At 46.2% G+C, this 26,372-nt stretch overlaps 1 protein-coding gene across 3 annotated transcripts in view; it reads left to right on the top strand.

Annotated features, from left to right (window-relative positions):
- LOC128108180 (kremen protein 1) overlaps window positions 1-26,372 on the top strand; it is a 261,267-nt gene that overhangs the window by 150,518 nt on the left and 84,377 nt on the right. For 2 of the 3 annotated variants that reach the window (XM_052734399.1, XM_052734398.1), the window contains exons 3-8: window positions 3,496-3,570; window positions 4,119-4,250; window positions 5,644-5,754; window positions 6,823-6,990; window positions 9,659-9,761; window positions 10,598-12,301. In XM_052734399.1, the coding sequence (XP_052590359.1) occupies window positions 3,496-3,570; window positions 4,119-4,250; window positions 5,644-5,754; window positions 6,823-6,990; window positions 9,659-9,761; window positions 10,598-12,301 (2,293 nt within the window). Of the gene's footprint in view, window positions 1-3,495; window positions 3,571-4,118; window positions 4,251-5,643; window positions 5,755-6,822; window positions 6,991-9,658; window positions 9,762-10,597; window positions 12,302-13,397; window positions 16,868-26,372 lie in introns of those variants that run through there. The other variant, XM_052734401.1, reaches the window with a different exon arrangement.

Raw genomic sequence — 26,372 nt, 5'->3', positions numbered from 1 at the left:
TGAGGCTGCAAATCTTGTGCTTTGTAAAATAGAAGTACGCAGAGTTTATCCTTTGTCACCTGTATCACCTGCAGACACCTCCTTGCCACTGTGCTTTGTCACCTGTATCACCTGCAGACATCTCCTTGCCACTGTGCTTTGTCACCTGTATCACCTGCAGACATCTCCTTGCCACCGTGCTTCTGGTTGCCCCCCTTTGGTTCCACCTGTGTTGTCCTACATGAGGATAGAAGCAATTTGAAGACTGATGGGAAGGGTTAGCAAGGCAAGGCCTTTGGCTGCCACTTGGTTGGTTTTGCCGAGATATCATACATCTTCTGAGAAAGCCACAGCCTTTTCTTGCTCTTCCATTCCTGTGAACCCAGCTTGCCAGTGACCCTCACCTGCCATGTCCACCATGCTGTGTCTTTCCCATCCTTTCAAGCAGCTTTAGGGGTAAAACATCATAAAAATAAAGTTTACTCTAGTCACAAGACTGGTAATCTTCTAGGTAGGAGTTAGATTTGTTTGGATTACAGTAATCTGGTAGGAGGTTGACTAGATAAAATTGGCAAATTTGTTCATAGAACTTGGCTCCTCGAGTTTTTAGAATTGCATTGGGGCAGGAGGAAAAGTGTAACCAAGCAATATTTTATGTTTTCAGTATATAATGAAAGTTCCCGTTTTGTAAATGAAGGTTACTTGTGGCCTTTTCTTGAGGATTAAACAAACTCAGGAGTAAGCACACTTTACCACTGAGTAGCATCCCCAGCCATCAGTCTTTTCTAAAGCCACCCACCTCAACAGGCAAGATCTCAGTAGGATCTCCTTCCATCCAGTCCTGTTATGTGCTGGAAATGCAAATTATTTCAGTAGCAGCTTATATGTGTAATCTAAAAATCAAAAATGTGGTCCAAACTACCCTTAAACTCTGTGTTGCAGGGATGACCTTGAATTTTATGATTTTTCCTCCTCTACCTCTCAAATGCTGGAATTACAGACATCATACCAAGTTTTATATCATGCTAAGGACCCTTTATAAAGTATCAGGGCTTCGTGGTTGGTTGACAAGCACTCTATGAATTCTGCTGCATCTCCAGCTTCAATAACTAAAATGTTTAATGTAATTCACTGAAAATTGAGCATTTGCTCAGCCACAGCACTTGTCCTTAGATTCCACACATTAGTGATTTGTCTGAGGATGGGTTGTAGATGAGACAGAACTAAGCACTTCATTCTCTACCTGCCTCTTCCTCACCAAAGAAGCAAGGTATGTTTTTGGTTTGTTTGTTTGTTTTTGGTTTGGTTTTTCAGGACAGGGTTTCTCTGTATAGCACTAGCCAACCTCAAACTCACTCTGTAGACCAGGCTGGCCTGGAACTCACAGAGATCTGCCTGCCTCTGCCTCCCGAGTGCTGGGATTAAAGATGTGTACCACCATGCCTGACAAAATCATTTATGTCTTAAAGCATCTTTTGTACGACTGATAATGTAGCCCCGTGGTAAAGTACATACCTGGCATGGATGAGGCCCAGGGTTCACCCCCCAGCTCTGTGATATCTGTCCTGAATGGGTCATGCCTCTGGAACAAATGAACATTCATGTTCTTGTGAAACAAATACTGGGAAGCCAAGGAGGCCCTCTGGCTCTGTGGTTCCCCGAGGCACATTCCAGGAAGGCATTCCCTACCCAGGCACTGCAGCCTCTGCCAGCCTTTCCAGGTGCACCAGCATCAAAGCTGGAGAGACAAGCGCGCCAGTCAGGACATATCTGAACTCACACTCCCCACAGGTACTGTTTGATATGCTGGATCCCTGGATGAAAGCAGAATAAAAGAATGAGAGGCCCTCTTCATTTCTTCCTCTGGGAATGGAATTTGTGAGGAAGCCTAGGGTACCACTGGGGCAGAAACACAAGTACCTACTCAGGAGTCTAGGAGCCTTGATCTCAAGTAGAGGCCTGCTGCCCTAAGGAGCTTAATGGAAGAGAACAGTCATGCCACCTCACCTGTTCTGAGGCTGGACTGAAAGATGCAGTGACTTAAGATGCAGTGCTCAAGCACTTGCTTAGCATGAACAAAGCCCAGGTTTGACCCCAGCACTACCAAGCAAAAAAAGTGAAAGACTGAAGCTTAGGAGCTGGCTTTCTGATTTTCAGTCTCAATTTGTTTTTAAGGAAGATACCTGTAGGACAGGGACATATCCCACAGCACTGTACCCAGGATTCCTGGGTTTCTTAAGCTTCCAAGGAACGTGCTTTAATCCCCAGTGTCACTCATTTTTGACTTAGGTCCCAAGTGCAGTTGAGTGGCTTAAAAAGCAACGAGGTGACACTGCCCTCTAGTGGTTCAGTAAAGTCATTAGTCGTTTTTGTTGATGGTCTTTGGGTTTGTGCACCTGTCAGTACAGATTATTCCTGTGGAAGGCATTTGGATTTATTCTCTATTTATTTATTGGGTTTATTCACTGTTTGGACCCACAGTGACATGACCTCTGAGCACTGCATGATATTTGCCCATCTTTTAACATGCTGGTTTTGGAATTTGTTTTGTTTTCCGTGTGTGTGTGTAGCGGCTGTCTCTGTTACACTAGTTCAAATCCTAAAAGCAAGGGGGATCTGTCTCATTTCTTCTTCTGCAGACTCAACTCTGTTGTTCACTTAGCTGGAGATAAAATTAGAAGGTTCACTGAGGTGGAAAGGAATCTTTTCTTCCATCTTTTCCTCTACCCCAACATCAAAAAAAAAATTCTATCCCTTATTTGTTTCTGAGCCTTCTTGTCTTGTCCCTCTGACCTCTGGTTTTCCAACTGGTGGGATCAGCTGGGTCCTGAGAGCTTATGGAACTCAGCTTCCTGAGCCTGCCTCTAGCTCCACTGAACCCGTCTGTGGTCAGAGCCAGGAAATCTGCTTTACAAACTTCCCAAGTGGTTTTTGATGTGCAGCCAGGCTTGGCAGCCAACTGCTCTAAATCCCCACTTATTATTTCTTGTAACCCCCCAACAGTGTCTCCAAAGGTTTTCAGCTTGTGTCACGTGTTAAAAGTGACCATTTTGAGATTCATTCAGAAATAGTCAACATTCTATTCTAACTGGATGACATGGGAAGGAAAAAAGGACCACAAGAGACAAACCAAAGGCGTTTACTCTGGTTTCCAGGGGCAGTGTGTTCATAGCAGAAAATACTAAAGCCGGTACCTCTGTACTGGCTGGGCAAGGTGCCCACCCATAGACTTGTTTTTAATGTTCCAGCGATGTGGGAGACAGGCTTCTACAGTAGTCAGTTACTCGTTTCCACCCATTCTAAGTCACTGGGCTCTTGGGATGATAGGACAAAGAAGGTGGCGGTATCTTCTGTTTTTCAGATGAGAATGTCAAGGCTTGGGAAAGTAGAACAACTTGCTCAGAGGCACGGATATTGTTTGCTGTCTGGTTCTGCATTTGAAGCCATGTCTAATTTGTAAGGCCAGTGTTGGCAGGCTCAGAAGACAGTACCAACCTGCTTTTTTCATTCCACCAGGCCAAGAGAGCAGTTCAGCGGGGGGCCACTGCAGTTATCTTTGATGTATCTGAAAACCCAGAAGCCATCGACCAGGTAAAGCTCCACCAAAACCAGTCCTACTGTCTGCCTGAGAGGCATTTGCTTTGCTTATCTTGACTGGGCACTGTTGTGACACCTTTGTCTCAGATTCTTTGCACCTGTCTGTCTGCTGAAGTATATTACTATATGCCTGTGTTGAGTATCATACCCTGAGGGAGGCATATAGAAAGTGGTTATAGGCCGGGAGTTAGGAATGAGGGACATTTTCAAATAGTCTTCTGGGCTTTCAGCCAGCTCAGCCCATCTTAAAACAAGTATAGCACCCTATCCTCCCCTTTCTGGGAATCCCAAGGCTATAATGCTTGAAGACTTAAAGAATTTCCAAGTGGGGATTTAGTGTTCTTTTTTGTGTGTGCATTCATGAGAGTGCGTGCTTGTACATGCATGCTTGTGTGTGTGTGTGCACATGCGTGTATATGTGTGATGAAAGCTAGACCTTGCATGTGCCAGACAAGTGCTCCCGTACTGAGCCGCATCCCAAACCCTATCTTGCTTCTTAAAGTAAGCATGTCTTTTAATTGGTGCCCTCTCTTCTTTGTCAGCTAAACCAAGGCTCAGAAGACCCTCTTAAGAGGCCAGTTGTGTATGTGAAGGGTGCAGATGCCATCAAGCTGATGAACATTGTCAACAAGCAGAAAGTAGCTCGAGCAAGGATCCAGCACCTCCCTCCTCGAGTGAGTGGCGACATGTCTGTTGTCCTCCCAGTGCCTTTGTTTCCTGTGAGCTTTGCCTTTCTGCCCTCTTGTCCCTCCATCTAGAATCCTGGCATAGTGTAGGTTCCTATGGTTGAGCTCAACTATGGAACAGGAAAACAGAAATTTTCACCTCAATTTCTTTATTTGTAAAAATTTGTAAAAGCTTACAGAATAGGCATTGTATGCTGTGAAGTCTGGTCTCTCCACCTGGTGTTGCCCCTTTTCGGCCCATCCTTCTGAGAGACAAGCTGAGAAAGATAAAGGGGTGACATGGTTAGCGCTTGGTTTCCTGGTCTCTTCCTTCCATCTGACCTAGAGATGAGAAAAGCCCTACACTTCCTTTCTTTCAGTCAGGTAGATTGCTCACTTAAAACTCTCTGACTCACAAATAAGAACATTAAGAATTACTGGGGCCTGGGACTGACATTCGTTGGTGACAAGTAGCAGTCAGGCATCTCTTCGCTGTGCCAAAGCAATATTACTGCCCACTGATACTTGACAGACATCTTCTCCTCAACCTTGGATAATCTGGGGCTGGTGGCCATATGTGTTTTCTTTCCTCCTCACAATTAACTGAACTGTTCCCATGCAGAATGATTCTTCCACCTGCACCAAGTGTCTGGGTAGCACAGCATCTCACTAGGGTTCTGTTTTCATTGGCTAAGTGGATGACCGAGGTGTAGCAGCTTCCGGTGGCAGAAGGCAGTGTTGTGTGCAGGAAGGATAAGAGCTGCCAAGTGTAGCTCAGTTGGTAGCGGACTTGTCCAGCATCCACAAAGCACTACCTAAAGCCCCTGTAAGGCACACTTAGACGGTGGTGGTAGTAAGGTCAAGACCAGCTTAGGATAAATGCTGCCTCATACCCTCTACCCCACCCCAAGAAAATACGGGCTGTTTGCAGAACTGAATTGCTGGCTTCATTTTGAAGGGAAAAGGGACTCTTTGGTAAACGTGATTCATTGTAGTGGAAGCTGATATTTGTGGAAGCACCATACAATTTTCTGAGTTGTTGTAAACCATTAATTATATGCTTAGTAATCACTATTCCCTCAAAACACAACACTCACTCCTTTGTCTATAACTGATTGTTTGTGTTTATCCAGAGGAGCCTTTCTCTCTAGGTATACCAAACTTGGCACTGTGTTAATGGGAGACCCAACTTTACAAATGGCTCTCAGCTCCTAGGAGGCCCGAGACCACTGTAGCTCCCCACCCCATCCTGTGTTCATGTGAGCAGAACCCCAGGCGCTTCCTACACACAGAGGGATCCTGTCTCACTCATCCATTCCATTTCCTGACCAGGACTGACAGCCCACATGCCCACAATCAGGCCAAAGAGAACATGGCTCATGGCATTTGTCTTCTATTCTAGCAACCCACCGAGTACTTTGACATGGGGATTTTCCTGGCTTTCTTCGTCGTGGTCTCCCTGGTCTGCCTCATTCTCCTTGTCAAAATCAAGTTGAAGCAGCGTCGTAGTCAGGTAACCCCTAAGAGCAACCTGTGAACCCCATTGCCCTATTGCTGATGAAAGTTAGGAGTCTAGCCAACCTGCTGTCCATGGCACCCATCCTTTCTCGGGGCCTGAAGAATGCCAAACCTCAAGTGCTGAGCCCTCATGTTGAGAAGGGCAGGCCTGCAAAGGCATCAGCAGTGGGGGTATTCCAAGCTAGTAGTTTGAGGGAAATGTCCAATAAATGTTGTTTTGGAGCATAAGACCTTTGCTTCTCAGGTAGATCTAAGGTTGGTAGAAATACAGACTGTCATGTCCCCAGGTCTTGTGATGAAATTTGCCCTGCCAGGCCCTTCTGATGACTCTTGATAAACAGGTAGCCATAGTAGAAGACCTGCAGGCAGAAGGTGGTGAGAGGAGGGTAAGCAGGATCCTAGACTTCGAGATGTGTGGCAGTGTGACACCTTGGAGAGAAGGTACCTTGGAGAGTGACAGTCAAAAGGAAAATGGTTTCAGTTGTCAGGAGGGCTGAGGAGCCGTCACCAGCAAGAACAGGGATTATGGGCTGGTATTTATGCACTCACACTGCATATCAGATGCTGAGCACTCGCGTGAACTCTCATTTCCCTAGCATTTGGCAAAGGGCCTTCTGAAAACCAAACGCCCACAGAGGTGAGAAGTATCAAGGACTTACCTTAAAGGGAAGACTTTGGAGTAGGGTCACTTGGGAAAATCTTGGAACAATGTCATGAGTACTCGTTTGTTTGTTTGTTTGTTTGTTTTTGTTTTGTTTTTCGAGACAGGGTTTCTCTGTGTAGCCTTGGAGCATGTCCTGGAACTCACTCTGTAGACCAGGCTGGCCTCAAACTCACAGAGATCCGCCTGTCTCTGCCTCCCGAGTGCTGGGAGTGACCCTATGAGTACTCTTAAGGGTCTAGAAAATACAGTGACAGGATGAGTTTTTTGTTTTGAGCAGTTTCTCAAGAGTCTGGCCTGAGTGAGACTAGTGTTGTCTGTCCCAGTGTTCTGTGTGACATGGCCCAGGGTGTGACTACCACTGTTAATGTGTACCAACACTGACCGTGCTCTACCATGCAGAATTCCATGAACAGGTTGGCCGTGCAGGCTCTGGAGAAGATGGAAACCAGAAAGTTCAACTCCAAGAGCAAGGGGCGCCGGGAAGGAAGCTGCGGGGCCCTGGATACACTTAGCAGCGGGTCCACATCTGACTGTGCCATCTGTCTGGAGAAGTACATTGATGGAGAGGTAGTGACAGAGACAAGGCCTCTGAGTGGGAAAGGGATGTACGGGTTCCCAGAGGTGCTGGGGACCACCATGACCAGAGTTCCCCACAACCTTGATTCAATGTCCAGGCTTTTACCAGTATTTCTCCTAGGAGCTGGGAAGACACAGTACTCTATAGATGGTCAAGGTAACTAGATGACTTTAGAAGTTGATCAAAAGTACGTAGATTCCAGGCATGGTAGCACATGCCAGTCATTCTAGTTCTAGCACTTGAGATGTTAATCAGGAGAATTGTGAGTTTGAGGTCCTGGCTCCAAAAAGAAAACAAACAAACAAAAAAGTACATGGTTAGACAGAAAATACGTAGACGTAAGAACAAGTTGTTTGGTTTGCTTCAAAGAAGTGGTTCTGTGGTGTGTTCACTTGGAAAAAGTCAAGAGATTTGATGCCTTCCCCCACTCCCACTTGTAGCTCTTTATTAGAAGTTGCAAGAAAAGTACTAGGAGCAGCATAAACCATTCACCTAGAACCACCTCTCATTAGCGTTTGCTGTCTTTGCGCCTGTCTCTAGTTGGTTAGGTGCACACGAAGTAGGGAGCAAACTGCTTGAGAGTCCAGGCCTCGGACAGCCCCTGGATGAGAGCACACTGATGCAGATTGCTGGGCGGAAGTGCGTTTGCACACAGGCTCTTGGAATGATACTCTTGCATAGACTATAAGTACAGACTCCTGGGTTCCAACCTAGCCCAGGCAGGTTCTTGGTTTGTGAACTTGGCAAGTGGCTTCATCCTGTGTCTGCACTTGTGATGCCAACCAGCATACTAGATGCTCACAAAGGCTACTTAGGTGAGAAAGTACAGACATCCTGAAGTACCACATTGGTTATCAGTGTGAGTATCACTGTGTCAGACTGGTGAGAAAATAAAAGAGTAACAAGAACAGTCAGGAGGATGCTTGGAAAGCCCATCACATTCTGTCATAGGCTGCTTTCCTTAGAAGCCAGGTGGCCCCAGCAAGTGTCCCTTTCTACTTGACCTCCTTCAAGGATGCCTAGAAGTAAACATCTGTAGATGGTACAGCAGTTCTCAGCCTTCCTTATGCTGTGACCCTTTAATACAGCTCCTCATGTATGCTGACCCCAACCATGAAATTATTTTCATTGCTACTTCATAACTGTAATTTTGTTACTGTTATGAATCCTAATGAAAATACCTGTGCTTTTGGATGGTTGGGGGGGGGGATGACCCATAGGCTGAGAACCACTGCTCTACACCAACATAGTGACCTAGGGTGTTTGTAACTCTCCCTGCAAACCCCATGCTCCCTAGCCCGAGGCTTTGGACTTAGGTGTACCCTCCAACTCCTGGAAAGGAACCCGCTTCCTTGTATTCTTTGTCCTTTAACCCTAAGGAATGTGATTGGGCCAAGTGGATTGGGCAGTTTCCTTCTCCCTATGGGCCCTACTTTAAGGAATGAAACTGGCCTTTAGTTGGAGTTAGGGAAGAGAGTAAGAAAGTGTTTTAACTTTCCATTTCTATGACAAATGTCTGCAGTAATAAGCATATAAAGAGCAGAGGTTTGTTTGAGCACATAGTTTTAGACATTTTAGCCCATGATCGTTTGACTGCAATCCTTTAGGCTTATAGGAAGGCAGCATATCATGACAAGAACATGTGATGGATAGGACTGAAGAGACGCCTCAGTGGTTAGGAGCACATGTTTCTTTTGGAGAGGATCTGAATTCAGTTTCTAAAACGCATGTTGGGTGGTTCACAACTACCTGCAACTCCAGCTCCAGGAAACTAGCGCCCTCTTCACCCTCCTCAGGCAACTACACTCACATGCACATACTCAATACAAACATGTAAGCATGCATACATATAATTAAAAGTAAAAATTAAGGCCAGGCAGATCTCTGTGAGTTCAAGGCCAGCCTGGTCTACAGAGCCAGTTCTAGGACAGCCAGAACTACACAGAGAAACCCTGTCTCTAAAAACCAAAAAAAAAAGTAAAAATTAAGGCAGTCTCTTGCAAAATGCAGCTGTGCTGCTTTGTAAGTCTGCCTGTATTTCTGAATTACTCAGAAAAAAATATGCCTTCTCCTTTTCTTCTTCCTTGTTCTTTCTCCATGTATCTGACCTCTATCTATGCCAGCTAAACTCAATGGCATGGCTCCCTTCTCTCCTCCATTCTCCTCTGAGCAACTGCTGAGATACACTGCTTTCCTACCCTGAAAGTTTTCTCTTTATCTCTAATAAAATTTATCATCAGGCTTAAAAATAAATAAATAAACCAGGTGGTGGTGGTGCAGGCTTTTAATGCCAGCACTTGGGAGGTAGAGGCAGGTGGGTCTCTATGAGTTTGAGGACAGCCAGGGCTACACAGAGAAACCCTGTCTCAAGAAACCTAAAAAATAAGAATAAATAAGTAGATCTTCAAAATGGCTTACCAGAAGGATATAAAAAAGAGGGAGTGAGTAAACCAGGTCCCACTAGGCCCTCCTTCCTGGTACTGCCAATTTAGGAATCCTTAAGATCCATATTATAGCAGGAGGGCACCAGCACACTGCACAGGGCTATTCTGTCCCCGATAGGGTCCATTGGAGGAGGCATATGTGTGAGACTGAAGGCAGAAGTACCCTTCCTTCTGTCCATCCTTCATGCTATGTCCCTCTCTCTCCCCTTTCCAGGAGCTTCGGGTCATCCCCTGTACCCATCGGTTCCACAGGAAATGTGTGGATCCATGGCTGCTCCAGCACCACACCTGCCCCCACTGTCGGCACAACATCATAGGTAATTGTTAGAGCCTCAGAGGCCACTGTCCTACAAGTATGATAAGTCCTTGACGCATGCTCATGAGCAAGCTGAAGCAGCACAGCATGGGCCTCGGGCCTGCAGCTGTGCAGGCCTTAGGGTCTGAAACTTGGCTGCACAGTTCTAAGCAGAGCCTGGCATTAAGGATCCCTTTTAGGGGCAGGTGATGTGGCTCAGTAGTAGACTGTTGCCTAGAGCATGCAAGGTCCCAGGTTTGACACACCCCTCACCCTGATACTCCCCCTCTAAAGAAAATCCGTCTTCCATTCAAGTTTGGGTTTCCAATTAAACAGGACCCTAGCTGGGTGTGCTGGTCTACACATGGGATACCCAGCACTTGGGAAGTAGAGGCAGGTGTTCAAGGTCATCTTTAGCTGCATAGCAAGTTGGAGGCCAGGCCGGGGTACATGTCTAAGGAAAGTAGAAAACAATAAACCCTGGCATCCTGACCTGGCCTCCCTAGGCCTAAAGCCTCCTCCTGTCTCTTTAACAGGTGACAGTAAGGTTGACTGCCCAGTTCTAGGCTAGAGGATTGTTTCCAGAGACACAGGGGATGATGAATATGCAAATAGCACTGTTTGTTGCTGTGCCCATGTCATCATTACAGAGCAGGGGGGGAGACACTTGGATTGTTGTTTTTGTTTTGCTCTCAGTAGACTCTGGGGAGATGGGAAGAGACAGGTCAGCCTCTGCCAGCTCAGCTGAACTTGGCTCAGCTTACACTGTGGCGGGGTCAAGCAGAGTCTCCCTGGCACAACAGCTTCCCTTGATGCTTCAGCCTCTGCCCATTACCTTGTTTCCTCCACCTTTTCCAGAGCAAAAGGGAAATCCAGGTGCTGTTTGTGTGGAGACCGGCAACCTTACACGTGGTCGGCAGCCAAGAGTGACCCTGCCGGTACATTACCCAGGCCGTGTACATAGGACCAATGCCATCCCAGCCTACCCTACCAGGACAAGTATGGACTCCCATGGCAATCCTGTCACACTGCTGACCATGGACCGGCATGGGGAGCAGAACCTCTATTCTCCACAGACCCCCACCTATATCCGTGGCTACCCACCCCTGCACCTGGACCACACTCTGGCCCCTCACCGCTGCAGCCTAGAACACCGGGCCTACTCACCAGCCCATCCCTTCCGTAGGCCCAAGTTCAGTGGCCGCAGCTTCTCCAAGGCAGCTTGCTTCTCCCAGTATGAGACCATGTACCAACACTACTACTTCCAGGGTCTCAGCTACCCAGAGCAGGAGGGCCAGCCGATACCCAGCCTTGCACCCAGGGGCCCATCCCGTGCCTTTCCACCAAGTGGTGGCAGCAGCCTTCTCTTTCCCACTGTGGTGCACATGGCCCCTCCCACCCACGTGGAGAGTGGCAGCACTTCCAGCTTCAGCTGCTACCATGGGCACCGTTCTGTGTGCAGTGGTTATCTGGCAGACTGTCCTGGCAGTGATAGCAGCAGCAACAGCTCTGGCCAGTGCCGCTGCTCTTCCAGCGACTCCGTGGTGGACTGCACAGAAGTGAGCAACCAAGGTGTGTACGGGAGCTGTTCCACCTTCCGCAGCTCCCTCAGCAGTGACTATGACCCCTTCATCTACCGAAGCCGGGGGCCCACTGTACACCTTGAGGGCTCCCCACCACCAGAGGAGCTCCCGGCAGCACACAGTCAAGGTGCTGGGCGGGGTGAGCCATGGCTAGGCCCTGCCTCTCCCTCAGGGGACCAGCTGTCCACCTGCAGCCTGGAGATGAACTACAGCAGCAACTCCTCACTGGAACCCAGAGGGCCCAACAGCTCTACCTCAGAAGTGGGGCTCGAGGTTTCTCCTGGGGCCGCCCTGGACCTCAGGAGGACCTGGAAAGGGGGCCCAGAGGGACCATCATGTGCTTGCTGCTTTGATCCCCAGGCCTCTTCCCTGGGTCCTGGAGCAGGAGCAGCTGCTGGTGGCAGCACCTTATTCCTGGGTCCCCGGCTCCTGGAGGACTGCAACCCTACAAGTGGAGACCCACAACCAGGGGGCTCCCAGGGCCTGTATGGCCTTCACTCAGACCATTTTCCCAGGACAGATGGGGTGAAATATGAGGGCCTGCCCTGCTGCTTCTATGAAGAGAAGCAGGTGGCCCACAGTGCTGGCAGGGGTAATGGCTGCTACACTGAAGACTATTCAGTGAGTGTGCAGTACACACTCACCGAGGAACCCCCACCCAGCTGCTATGCAGGGGCCCGGGACCTGAGCCAGCGCATCCCCATTATTCCAGAGGATGTAGACTGTGACACGGGCTTGCCTCAAGACTGTCAAGGGGTACACAGCCACAGCTCCTGGGGTGGGATGCTGGGCTTGGACGTCCCCCGACTCCACTGGAGTCTGGGGACAACCCGGGAAGAGGAACAGGCTCCGTGCTACCAAGCCGAGGTGCCACTGCAGCCTGGCTGCTCTCCAGAGGAGGCAGATGCTTCCAGAGCTAGCCTCTCCAGTCCCTCCCAGGACACTCAGGAGTCCCATGCCCTGGCTGCTGAGGCGTCAGGTGAGAACAGATGATAGTAGGTATTTGTATAGGGGTCCTCTTCTCAGGCCTTTTCTGTTTGGCTTCTTCTGTGACTTGGCTTCTGTACTTGATGGCTTTCAAACATTGCTTCTCAGCCCCACCCGTCTTCAGACCCTCTACCCATGCATCTCTTCCCTTCAGATGCTTCACACCCCAAAAGTAATCTCAATTTCATCAACTATTGTGCATCTCCATGGTCCCCTTAGTCCATCCCTGGGCCTCTTAGCAAAGTCCTCCTGACAGACCTCAATGCACTTGCCTGCTGTCCCACTTGGGAGACCTGAGTTACGGTCTTTACACTAGAGATGCTGTAATGACTCATTGCCTTTATAAGATGTAAGATGTCTTTGGGGGAGGGTGGGGAGTGGGTTGGTTGGTTGGTTTTGGTTTTGGTTTGGTTTTGGTTTTTGGTTTTTCGAGACAGGGTTTCTCTATGTAGCTCTGGCTGTCTGGAACTCACTCTGTAGTCCAGGCTGGCCTTGAACTCAGAGATCTCCCTGCCTCTGCCTCCCAAGTGCTGGGAATTAAAGGTACACAAATGTCTTCTAAATGGAGCTGCTCCCTTGATCCAGCCTTTGTCCCATCCCTGCAGCATGTCAGGTTCCTTTTCCTCTCCAGACCTCTTTAGAGCTCAGTCAGTCAGCTAAGTGGCCTTCCTTTCCCATCTGTATCACTCTGACTCCCTCTGCTCTTTGCTAAGTCACCTCAAGCCACGCATCCACCGATGGGAAGGTCTGTGTGATCTGTGAAGGGTGTGAAGGGTGTGGTGAAGGGTCTCCTGCTCTTTTGGTGCCACTAGGAATTCACTTTTCTACGTTATGCTTCCATGACATCCCAGGGCTTCCAGAAGATTCTCTAGAGCCAAACAAGGGAGACCTGTCCCCCAGAAACAACCATGTAGACTTGAGCCTCTCAGGAAAGAAGCCATTGCTGCCCCTCCCCGTATCACTCACATAGTCCACCCGCCATTGTGAACTGTCACTCCCAAGCAGCCCGCCTTCCCCGTCCATCCTGCCCAGAGCCTGCTGTACCAGCTCTCTCCACAACCCTGATGGCTGTTCTCCCTCTCTCCCAGGACCAGGATCTGGCCCAGGCATCGGTACGGGAGCTTGAGCTCAGAAGGAACTCTTTTGTAAAAATCAGGAACTGTACGGAGACTTCAAAGTCTGGCTTCCTTCAAAGCTAATATATATTAGTTTTATATATTAGTTTTGACAAACACAAAAGTGGTAATAAAGAGAGCCCGCCTCAACCCAAAATGTGAGCCACCTGTGGCATCCCCTCCCCATTAACAAACCAACAGACAAAAATCTCTTGAGTCCTTTGCCTCTTTTAATAATGTTTTATTCTGTTTTGTAATGTGTGCTTGGGGTTCTGAGGTATATGGGATTGAGTTCTCTGCTTTTTTTTCCCTGAGATGTTATATGTAAATGTAAAAAGTTATTTAAATATATATTTTAAAGAACCCTAACCACCAACTTTCGTTGAAAAAGAAAAAAAATCACTGCTGCATTAAATGAACCACATCCTGTGTGGATGCTGTCGTCTCCTCGGAGGGACCTCAGGCCTTTGAAAAGCTCAGGGCTGCACCTGCCTTATTGAAATGACCAGAAACTTGAAGTCAAAAGCTAGTAGATAGGGGTACAGACTCTGAGGAACAATGCAAAGCTGCCTCTCCTTTTCCCCTTTTTTGAGGCCAATCTAGACTTCAGGGCTTGGGGGAAGCCACACCTCTCCTGCCCACACTTGTAGGCAGCCATGGAAGCTGCAAGGAAGAGGAGGGAAAGGGAGGTGTCAAACTGTTGCTGCCTAGGCTCAAGGCTGTGGGAGGCAGTTGTGCCCATTCTCTTCTGTTCCTTTGGGTCATCACCTTTGTCTCAGCAAAATCCGGGACGACCAGCCCTGTCATTGGGCGCTCTCCTGCACTCTGACCACTGTGGCAGGGAAGAGACGCTCTCACCCTTACTGTCCAGCTCTCCAGTCTTCTGTAAAATTGTTTCGGGCTTCATGCCATCAATTGCAGAGGTGATCTGAATGGGATTTGCAGGGCAGACACCCAGGAGGAATGTTGCTTTGTGGCCTTGGTGTCCTGTGGGACTGGAGGAACAAGCTCTCCTCTCACCCAGCAGCGGTGCACTGCCTCTTGAAGGAAGGCATGCTGGGGCACACCTGTGCCCATGGGTCTGGGGGCAGCCACACCCCTCGGCTGTTGCTCCCTTCCTTAGGTTACCTTTGTAAGGGGCACATGCTTGACCCACAGGGGTGTGCACCAAGCTTCATTTTAACAAGTTTCCCATCCCCAGAACATGGCTTCAGGGCTCTTCGGGCCCCTGCCTGGTGGCTGCAGTGGCCCACCCCACCAGCAGATGTCTGCTAGCCTGTCTGCCTGATGCACTATTATGTACCGATTCTCCACGAGACAGACTATCAGATAGTTCCGACCCAAAGGGTAGGCTTTGTATATTTTTTCCAGCCTCTTCTTTTTAAGGGGAAGGGAGAGTTTTTTAAGCCCAAACCACTTTTGGTTGTGTTGTTTTACTGTTGTGTTGTTATTGTTTTGAAGATGTTTTGTTCGTTTTTTAAAAGGGAGAGAGAATCTATTTAAAACTACTTCAGGGATTGTAATCCTTTTTGTCCAATATAGTCCTTGTTCTTAAAAATGTTTTCTTTTCCTTAGAGGAAACTAATCAGGTTGGCCCTGTGTCGCTCACTCTTCTGGTCACTTTTATGCGTTCATTTAGCAGATATCTTTTGCCATCAGAAGGAGTTTGGCCTCGTGGGTCTGAAAGCTCAGTACAGAACCTTGACACCTGGGGAAACGGGGACTCCCAGGAAGTCAGCCCAAAGACCAGACTGCGTATTTTGAGACTATCAGAATGCTTTGTTCTTTAAAACCCCATCCTAAGATGAGGACGTTGACTTATTTCTAGCCAGGATCTGACAGAAAGAAGTCCCCACATCAGATCCAGCCATTTACCTTTAGGAAGTGGCCATGGTGAAATTTGTCCTTCCACCCAACTCTGGGGATCTGTCCTTTGAGGGTTCCTCCCCAGGCTGTGCTCCTGTTGGTGAGGGTGTGAGAAGGGCCTAAGCTGTTGACATGTGATTGGGGTTGCCTTTATTTCTGGGGCCAGCAGTTGCAGCTGCTAAGAACAACAGCTTGCCTTACTGTGCAGTGGGAGTGGGGGCACAGCTTTTAACATGGACCGCAAAGTGCAGCTTCTCACTGTTGAGATGGCTTTTTGTTGTTGTTGTTTTCTTTTTTTTTTTTTTTTCCTGCTTTTGCTTTTTTGTTTTTAGTGTCTGCGTGTGCATATCTCTCCCTTGGCTGAAACAAACCCCAGAAAGGCTTGTCTTTGCCCTGGCTAGAAAACCACTTCCCAGTAGTCTTACACAATACATTAATGAATAGAGAATTTGAATGCCACTGGGAGGTAAATGAACAAGTCCAGCTCTCCCCTGAAAGAGTGGTAATGGCGGAGGGCAGACACTTGTTTGGGGTAGTAGAAACAAAAGGAAGATTTAGAAACAGTCATCTTTGTGCTGCCTCATCAGACCAGAACAAAATTACCTGTCAGCTATCTCATGTCACCCTTTCAATAAAAAGAGAGAGAGCTGTGAAGCTCTAAGGCTCCAATACTGGTAACAAGTACCCTCTTTGGGGGAGGGGGAGGGGGAAATAGAACATCAGTAGTGTGTGGTAATTGCATAATAATGGACACGGAGCACCCCACTTTCCCCTGGGAACTTCTATACCATCTAAGTGTGTGATAGCAAGTATGAGCTTGATATCAGCTCTGGGTGTAAACCAGTCGTATCAACTCTAGAATTCTAGAATTCGATGAAAATGGAAGTTTGGGCATTCTGATCCTTGAGGTGTCTCTGTGGTCACAGCACCCATAGCTGACGGTTCCCCTCTCCTCCAGGCCCAGGCCATGTTACTGGGTTCCATCTTCAGTCCTGTGGTTCAGGCCCTCCCCAATGTCTTCTGGCCTCAAAGTTCACACAGGACTAATGCTTTTAAAATATGGTCTATAAAAGAATTGGTTGAAAATATCTTTTAAACTGATCTGCCTTTTTCTATTCCTTACATAAACTTTTTGTATTGTTGGTCTAACAAGACACTTTTTTTTAATTTCTCCCATAGCACTTAAGATTTTTGTAAAGACTTTGCTGTAAAGGCTTTGTGATAAAATGGTCTAAGGGCTCTTTTCAACATTACCAATTGAAAAACTGTTTTTAAAGCTAGAAAACAACTTATGTATATTCTGTATATGTATAGCAACACATTTCATTTATGGAAATATGTTCTCAGAATATTTATTTACTAATATATTTATCTTAAGCCATGTCTTATGTTGAGAGTGTGACATTGTTGAAATAATCATTGAAAATGACTAACAAGGCCCTGTAAATACATGATAATTGCACACAGATTTTACATATTTGCAGACCAAAAATGATTTAAAGCAAGTTGTAGTCTTCTATGGTTTTGTAACAAATTGTACAAATGACTATAAAAAAAAAATACAATTTTATCAAGTATGTGTTCCATGTGGTCATTGCTATGGTTGGCTAAAGTCTAGCGCCTGCTACCTCACACAGACGTGTGCTCTGTTGACAGAGTCCAAGTTATGGGGTTTCCAGTCATCAGAGTATTGGCTAGAGTCTGGGTTTTATCCTTACATAGCAGTGTGTGGCAGGAGCCAGAAGCAAGGTGACCACAACTTCCAGGCCAGCCTGGACTATAGAGTGCATTCAAGGCCAGCCTGTGCAATTTAATGAAATCCTGTCTCAAAAAAGTAAAAAGTGTGCTGGGTATGCAGCCTGGTCGTAGAGCACCTGTCAGCAGTCAAGCTTCTAGGTTCAGTCCCCCATAGCTGCCTTGCCCTGCCTCGCCCTGCCTCTTATCCCCACCCGCACACCCTCCAGAAAACCCAGCTGGGCATGGTGGCTTACAACTTTAATTCTTGTGCTTGGGAGGCAGGGGCAGGTGGATGTCTGAGTTCAAGGCTAGCCTGGTCTACATAGTGAGTTCTAGGACAGCCAGGTCTATAGAGAGAGATCCTGTCTCCAAATACTAATAATAAAGTCTGGGGACTTCGTCTCTTTTCCCTGAAGGGTAGTTACTGCTCTGAGACTAGATGAAGAGTAGAGTTTATTTTTCAGACATGCTGCAGAGGACGCTCCAATCCTATGAGTTCCAGTTACTTTTCATCTTAGCTTGGGCCATTCCTCGGGGACAGCAGTCATACTCTCCGCACAGCTCCAGGCTCCTCTGCACTCCTGCGGGCAGCTGACTGTGCAGAGCTTCCCAGAGCCTTTGTTTAATGGCTTTGCCTGGCTCCAGTCTGTTCCTCTTGGGGGTTTCAGAAGGATCTCACAGCATGGGCTCCACCACAGCATGGTACAGAGTCTGGTAACCCTGGATGAGGATGCCATGGATGGTTGGCATGTCTTCCAACTGCTGTTCCTCTTGGGTTTCAGGAAGCAATGTCCGGCCCTTCCAGGCTGTCATACCACCGTCCCTGGACAACACTTGGGTAGCAGCTGCATGTTTGGCATATCTGTCCTCAAGATCTTGGCTGTTACTTTTTTCCTTTGAACTTTCTTTACTCAATGCCAAGAAGAAAGCAGAGACGTCGAAGTTTAAACTTGGGAGTTCAGAATAATTATCAGGGATTCATGTCTCAGAGTCAGCAACAACCAACATTCGCCTATCACAGTCTAGTTACTGAATATCTTTGCATATGGCACTGTGTGTGTTCCCTAGAACCCTGTGAAGTCCACAGAGGCAGATTTAAAGGCAGGGAAATTAGAACTGGTTTGCCCAAGGCCACAAAGCTTAAGAAGCTCATGACCACAGCTGACATCTATTACATACTAAGCAAGCTCCTAATTATTTATTCTTTTCCAGCTGTTCAAAAGGCCTTTGCATGTATTAATTCATGTAATCTCTATGGTACCCTGTGAGAGAAGAGCCAGTTATCAGTTTATATGATAAAATCAGGATACAAAGGTTTGTCAGAGTTAGGATTTGAACATACTCTGAGCTCTGCTGGCCACCATGAAGCAACAGAACTGAACTCATTAGGTCAGGCCTCTAGCTGTCCAGTTCTCGCGAGTGAAATTTCACAGGCTATAGGTACCTCAGGTGTGTATGCATGAATGCGTACTACCTTCCTCTTCTCTTTTCCCTTCATTGTCAACTTCCTTCTGTCTGTGTATGAAGTTATCCTGCAGAACTAAGCACACAATGAACCCCAAACCCCATAACTCGATCTGTAAATGGAGGATGTTCCATCCCTCTATCCCGGAGACCTTTCCACCCCAAATCCTGACTTCAGATTTAGGATTTTCATCACCTGGATATGTAAATCTGTATAGTAAAATCTCTGGCCTTAGCTTTGCCTGCCCCCACCCATCTCATCACCTCTGGCCATTGGTTACCTCTCTGGTACCCCCTGCAGGCTCTGTGCTCTGGGATGCCCAGCAACTGGCCTACTGGCCACTTGCTCTTGGCCTTTCCTGGTCTGTGTCTCTCTGCCTGTAACAAGCTTTTTGTCCTGCCAGCCAACTCCCAAATAATGACAAGGAGACTTTTTAAATATGAAACCATGACCTATAGCTTATTATTAGGCTTATTCCTAACTAGCTCATTTAACTTAACCCATTTATATTAATCTACATTCTATCACATGGTATTACCTCTCCCATCTTGCACCTCCTATTTCTTCTCTGTGTCTTCCTTGCATCTTTGCCTTTTTCCTTCCCAGAGTCTTCTCTGTACCCAGAAGTCCTGCCTAGCCTCTTCCTGCCTAGCTATTGGTCATTCGGCTCTTTATTAAACCAATCAGAAGGCGCCTTGGCAAAGGCACATCTTCACAAACAAATATTGTGCAATATTTCCCCTTTAGTCTAAATAAAAAGGAAAGGGTTTAACTCTAACCCAGTAAAATTATATGTAATAAGAACAAGTATCAGGTAAGAATTACATTTACAATGTCCAGCCTATCTATTTGGCAAATTTAGAGAAAATATTTTTTTTATCTATTCTATCTTGATGAGTTAAAAGTTTTCTACTTTTCTACCTAATTTACTTTCTATCCTAACTTGTATTACCAACCCCAAAGCTATCTTTTGTAGCTTGAGTTTTCCTGCCTGGCCCACAGTCAGGACAAATCTCTCTCACCCGCCAGTCCCAAGCCGCTCAAACCCGATCAAGTAAACACAGACACTTATATTGGTTTCAAACTGTATGGCCATGGCAGGCTTCTTGCTAACTATTCTTACAGCTTAAATTAATCCATTTCTATTAATCTATACTTTGCCACGTGGCTTGTGGCTTACCGGTACTTTACATCTTCCTTGTCCTGATGGCGGCTGGCAGTGTCTCCCTCAACCAGCTTCCTGTTCTCTCCTTTCTCCTCTCTGTTAGTCCCGCCTATACTTCCTGCCTGGCCACTGCCAATCAGTGATTTATTCATTGACCAATCAGCAACACATTTGACATACAGACCATCCCACAGCAATCTTTTTAGACCTTAAAACATTTTTTAGATAAATAACTTAATCTTTTATATCACTCAACCTTATATATTTTATACCTTTTGTAAATTTATTTTTTGAATTTGGGAAAAAGGAAAACTATATCTAGTCTTTAATCCCATCAAAGACCCAAAAGGATATAATTGATTAAACAGGAAGTACAAAGCAAGCAACTTCCAAAACTAAGAAACAACAGAGACATCTGGCTGCCTGGACAGTCACCAAAGATTCCTTTGCAACATTGGGGCATTCATCTTTGGCCTACAGGCCTAGAGTCTATCTGATAGACTTTTTTTGTGAAACAGGAACTTTAAAGGACTGTCCTACCATGTCTTAGTGAAGTTCAGCAATTACTTTCTTTTGTGTCCTGCTTGTCCAGTTTGGACAGCATACTGTCATCAGTCAAGGCAAGGGCAGTTTCTTTGCCCAGTCGCTAACTTTGCCACAAATAAAAGCAAACTCCATATGGAGGTTCTTCAATGTCCATCAGCGTTTTTTTGAAGTAAATTGTTGCTGCCAAGAGGAGACATCTCACTCATGAAAAGCCTTGTGTTATTAAAACATTTTAAATGCCATATTCTGTAAGTCTTTGAAATATTTGAAGACCATCTGTTTAAAATATATCTCTGTTTGACCTTGAAAACATACCTAACATGACTATAAGTTGAATGTTATAGGTGACTACTAACCTGTATTTCTTAATTATCCTAAATAATTTTTAATAATAGCTTTCAAGGACTAGAAATTTGCATTGTTAAATGAATTGTATAGATACAATGCCTTAAACAAGAGTAGAAACATATACGATAAAACAAAAATAATCAAATTTGTATCACTTTAAAAAATCCATACCAATGTAAAATATTTGAGACTAGTTTTTGTAGTTTGAAAATAAATGCAATAATCTACCCTTTTATCCTGTCATTTTTATATTATATACGCCCTTTTTCCCTTCAGACAGGTATACTTGAATCTAATCTCCTTTGTCCAGCTTTTTTCCTGACCATTACTAATAACAGCTTGTAATCACCACCACCCCTAAATGACCACAAACATCTATAACCCACCAAATGACCAAATTCACCCACCCCACCTCTTGGGAATGTGGGCGTTGGGTTCTCTAGACTGCTTTCTGCTATCTGGGGACAAGAGCATCTTTAGGGGACCCTGAGAAAATTCAGATAATGGTCAAGTCCTGAGATAGCTAACTGTAGTATTATGTTTTGTTTAGTGTTTGTGTGATGGGAGAGTGTAGAGCTTATTTGAAGTCCTGGCTGGATAGTCTGTGAGGCTGGACCATCTCAGCTAGCAGCTTTGAAGTTGTTCTGGATGCAGAATTTTGAGGAAGCTGCAAGAGAGGCATTCTGAGAGGCTGGATCACCTGGGCTACTTGTCTTTATTTGTGCCTGGTCCTTTTTTTTCTGAAAACACAAATTTTTAAAGGTAGCATACTATCTCTGGGCTTCAGTCCCTTTAAGGATTTTGCTTCTCTGAGCTTGGAAGGCACGCTGTGGCATTTATCTGTTGTATTTTGGTTTTGGGCTCTTTTTTTGGGGGGGCACCACCCAGCTCCCAAGTAAATCACACATGGGGCCTTATTCTTATTTATGAATGCCCGGCCTTTGTAGCTGAAGCTTTCCTGTGTCCCACCCAGTCCGCAGACGCTCAGACCCAAGTAAGCACACAGAGGCTTATATTAATTAAAACTGCTTGGTCATTAGCTCAGGCTAACTACTGACTAGCTCTTACACTTAAACTCAGCCCATTCTTTTTTTTTTTTTTTTTTTTTTTTTTTTGGTTTTTCGAGACAGGGTTTCTCTTTGTAGCTTTGCGCCTTTCCTGGAACTCACTTGGTAGTCCAGGCTGGCCTCGAACTCTCAGAGATCCGCCTGGCTCTGCCTCCCGAGTGCTGGGATTAAAGGCGTGCGCCACCACCGCCCGGCAAACTCAGCCCATTCTTGTTAATCTATATGTCACCACGTGTTCCATGGCTTTACCTGTGTGCCATTACATGCTGCTCCCTGGACGGCGGGCTAGCGTCTCCCGAGTGCTGGGATTAAAGGCATATGCCACCACCACCCGGCTCTTTTCAGAGTAGATTCAATAATCTACCCTTTATTCTATCATTTCTATATCTTTTTTTTTCAGAGTAGGTTCAATCTACCTCTTATCTATATCTTTTTTTTTCAAATAAGAATCTTAAATCTAATCTCCTTTGTTTAGCTCTTTTTCTGACCATTAACAACTTGTAACTAATCATCCTAAACAATGAAAATTGAAACCCATTGAAAGACCAAAAAGAGCTAGTCAGTAGTTAGCCTGAGCTAATGGCCAAGCAGTTTTAATGAATATAAGCCTCCGTGTGTTTACTTGGGTCCAAGCGGCTGCAGGACTGGTGGGTGAGAGGGATTTGTCCTGACCCTGGGCCAGGTGGGACACAGGGAGACTTCAGCCCCAGGCCTTAGCTTGGCTTAGTTTCTTGCCGGCTTTCCTTAACTTAGCCTGACTACCTTTTGCCTCTGGGTTTTTCCTTTTCTATTCCTGTAGACCTTTCTTTGTGTCTTACTCTGTGGCTTGCTGTGTAGCTGGGTGGATGGCCCCAGGAGTCCTCCTCCTTCTCTGGCTCCTCTTTTCTGTCTCCTTCCAGTTTTCTTCTATATATATATTCTCTGCCTGCCAGCCCCGCCTATCCTTTCTCCTGCCTTGCTATTGGCCATTCAGTTCTTTATAGACCATCAGGTGTTGTAGACAGGCACAGTAACACAGCTTCACAGAGTTAAACAAATGCAACATAAACAAAAGTAACACAGCTTAAAATAACATTCTACACCAGGCAGTGGTGGCGCACGCCTTTAATCCCAGCACTTGGGAGGCAGAGCCAGGCGGATCTTTATGAGTTCGAGGCCAGCCTGGTCTAAAGAGTGAGATCCCAGGAAAGGCACGGAGCCACACAGAGAAACCTTGTCTCAAAAAAACCAAAAATAAATAAATAAATAAATAAATAACATTCTACTACATTTACCCTTCATTTACCATCTAAGCACAACTTTGACCAGAGAGAACAAATAGGTAATACATGGCTCTTTGCCACTTCTCAACAAGAGGTGGCACCTGGTGCTGGGGCCTTACTGTTCTGCTTTGCACCCATTCTGACTGCACAGATGTTGGTGAGACCACATAGCAGTCCTGAAGCTTGGTGTTCAATAAAATGGATTGTCAGAGTCCATAGGTAGGGATGCTGGGATCTTGTCTCACATTGATTGAGTGCTACAGATATAAAGAGGAAGTGATTTTTTTGTTGTTACAGAGCAGTTCCCATGCAGAAACTAGAAAGTATATTAGAGACTAGCTGTTAAAGTAGTCATTTCACTTGTTATTCCTTTACCCCAGGTCTTAGAAACCTTGCTGGGGTTTGTGCCTCCTGCTCGTCTAGACTCTCCATACCAAGTAAGGGAAAGATATAAATTTTAAAAGGTCACAATATTTGGTTCTTAAAGAACAGCATGCTGGGGCAAGAAGCTGGAGTCAGGAAGAGCTCAGTAAGAACGTAAGACAGATTGCCTACTGGAAAGATAGCGAATCCATAGCAAGCAGGAAAGGAGTAGGAGAACCTTGCAAAACTTCTGTATAAGTTGTGGTCACAACTCATGCACATTTGAACACACGTGACAGCAGGTAAGTCCTGCTGGATCGTGAATACACCTTCTAACCTGATAGCAAGAGCCTTGTAAGCCACTCAATAGGGAAATACATTCCAGTCCATAAAAACCAAAACGTACTCCCCGGGACTGGCTAAGAACAAGGGAACAACTTGGATAGACTTAATCACACAAAGAGACCTGGCTTTTTAAGAAATGTCACCTATTCAGGGAATAGAGAGCTCAGCAGCTGAGAGCTGGCTGCTCTTGCAGAGGACCAGGTTGCCCGGCACCCATATGGAGGCTCACGGCCTCCAGTTCCAGGGGAACTGGCCTCCTTGAGCTCCTGCACATATGTGGTATACATATTAGGTTCACACATACACATAATAAATCTTTTTTAAAAATAAAATTACCTTGCCATGTTTCAGTTGCCTTAAATTTTATTTTAGTCCCCTTAAGGGGAAGAAATGTGTACCCCCACCTCCGTGCTGTTTTATGCTATTTATGTGTTGTTGGTTTTCATATTTCTAGTCTAGCCACTTGTCTCTTATCTGGGACAAATCACTGGCTGTTTAGATTCTGGCTGGCATTTGGGCAGTTTTGAGCCATCCACTCCAGTTTTTGTGATGTCACTTGGGTTTGTGAGGTGAGTGTGGCCAAGTATTACATCATCAGATTTTACGAATCAAATAATGTTAAAAGAAGCTCAGAAACTTCTGGAGTCTTCATTTTCCCTGAAAGACTTGGGAGAAAATCCCAGTGTTCCTAGGAAGCATGCTTTGCATAAAATAGCACCAGGCATGCAGACCATATTATATGGGTACAGATGTCAGGATCCATCCTTATGTGCGCAAAAGTGCCTTTCTCCATGCACATAAAAGAGGGTACTTCAAATTATCAAAATAGCTGCCAAGGTTCGGGACCAGCAAGGAAAGAACATACTCCTGCAGCCCCTGAGCACCTCTCCCTATGTCTCTCGCCCAAGGAGATGACATGGTTTCTGGAATGTGGTTTTATTTTACATCCCATGGCAGATGCAGTAATTAGAGCTGTTAGCACTATAAAGGCCTGGAAATGGGAACAAAGACAGCCTCTTCCTGGGAACTCTTGGGCAATGCCTCGCTCCTTCTCAGGTGCTGGTCCTGTTGCTGGTTTTGATTTTTTTTTTTTTTTCATACACAAAATGCCGAAGAAGGCTCCTCGCAGAGTGGGAGGAGAGTGAAAGGGTGGAAAACCAAAGCGTGAGTCTGGCAGGGACTCCTGGAATCGCCATGTGTTGCCTGTTTGAAATTTCAACTGTTGTCCCTGGAGAGAATCAAAGCTGGCAGGCCGACCGCAACACAGGCTGCCCTGTGGTAGAGCCACCCCCAGGCCCATGGCATCTGGACCCACAGACACTTGGGAAGACAAGGAGGCCTCTTCAGCAGCCAGCTCTGGCTTCACCTCCCAAGAGGTGGGTCAGTTTTAGAGCAGGGTATTGGAAAAGGTTTGTCGTTGGGAAGGGTTTGCAAATATCGAAAACCAGACAAGCAAACATCCTTCCAAACCAGTGAATGAATCCTGCAGAGGTGGCAACCGTGCTTGTAGGTCTCCAGACAGTCACCATCTGCGTTCCACTCTGCTTGGCAGAGACTAGGCAGGAACAGGAAGCCATTGTGAGAATCATTCTGTTCTCCTTTTCTTCCCCAGTTCCCCTCCCCTGCCCCAAGGCTCCTTACGTAATGCCATCTAGACTGTGATCTGGAATGCATGATCCTCCTGCCTCAGCCTCCTGAGTACTGGGATTATAGGCATTTGCGACCATGTCCAGCATCCTTCCCCATCACAAGTTGACTTTCCTCACTTCCTCCTTTCTTCTAGACATTGGTCCACCATATTTACGACATTCGTTTTGTCATTGAATGATGGAGAGACACAACTTGGCTTCTGAGAAGCACTGTGAGCCTTCTGGCACACCGTCATTCACATGGGTATGTGTCTCTGTCTCTCTCTGTCTCTCTGTCTCTGTCTCTGTCTCTCTCTCTCTGGCATGCCAGGCATTTAAACCTTGGGCCTCAAACATGCTAGAGTAGCACTCTATCCCTGACCTCTATCCCCAGCCCCACTCTTCATTTTTTAATAGTATTTTAAAGATTTATTTTATGATTTGTGTGTATGTGCATGTGTGTGCAAGTGGCCAAGAAAGCCAGAGGAAGATGCCAGATCCCTTACAGGCAGCTGTGAACCACTATGTGGGTGCCAGGAACCAAACTCTGGTTCACTAGAACAGCAGGTGCTCTCAAGTGTGTGGCCATTGCTCCAGCCCTGTACTCTTCAGGTTTGATTCACTTCCATCTCTTTGTTCAGCGTGGCTCACTTTCAGTTGACTGCACCCTAAAGGTACACCTCATTCTTCTTAACCCAACCCTTAGTAACTTCACTTGCGCTATTTCTCCTGCATCAATAAAATTAGTATTTATTAAACCCTTAATGAAGGCCAGCTGCTAGTCAAGCTCATATCGTGAAATGCTACCTACAGTCACATGGGTGTGGATGTTGCTACTACCCCTAGTTTACAAATGAAGAAACTGAAGCACAAGTTGCTCAAAAACAATGGCCCAGGCCCTATGGCTAGTAGACCTAGCCAAAGTCTCCATAGCCCTTGCTCTGGGCCACTCACAGTTGTCACAGTGACTCTGCCTTTTCTCTGGTCTGTCTACCCACTGTCCCTGAGCTCAGATCTCGTCCTGTCTTGTCACAAGACTTTGTCAAGACTCAGAAATTGTTCTAACCTAAGTTGCTGTCCCAGATCCACCACTCAGCAGGCAAGCGAATGCATATCTCTGAACAGGCATTTTCTCCTCCATGAGACAGGGGTAGTG

The sequence above is a fragment of the Peromyscus californicus genome, unplaced genomic scaffold, assembly GCF_007827085.1.
Source record: "Peromyscus californicus insignis strain IS unplaced genomic scaffold, ASM782708v3 Scaffold_13__1_contigs__length_99412109, whole genome shotgun sequence".
NCBI lineage: Eukaryota > Metazoa > Chordata > Mammalia > Rodentia > Cricetidae > Peromyscus > Peromyscus californicus.
This window is presented reverse-complemented; position numbering and strand designations above follow the sequence as displayed.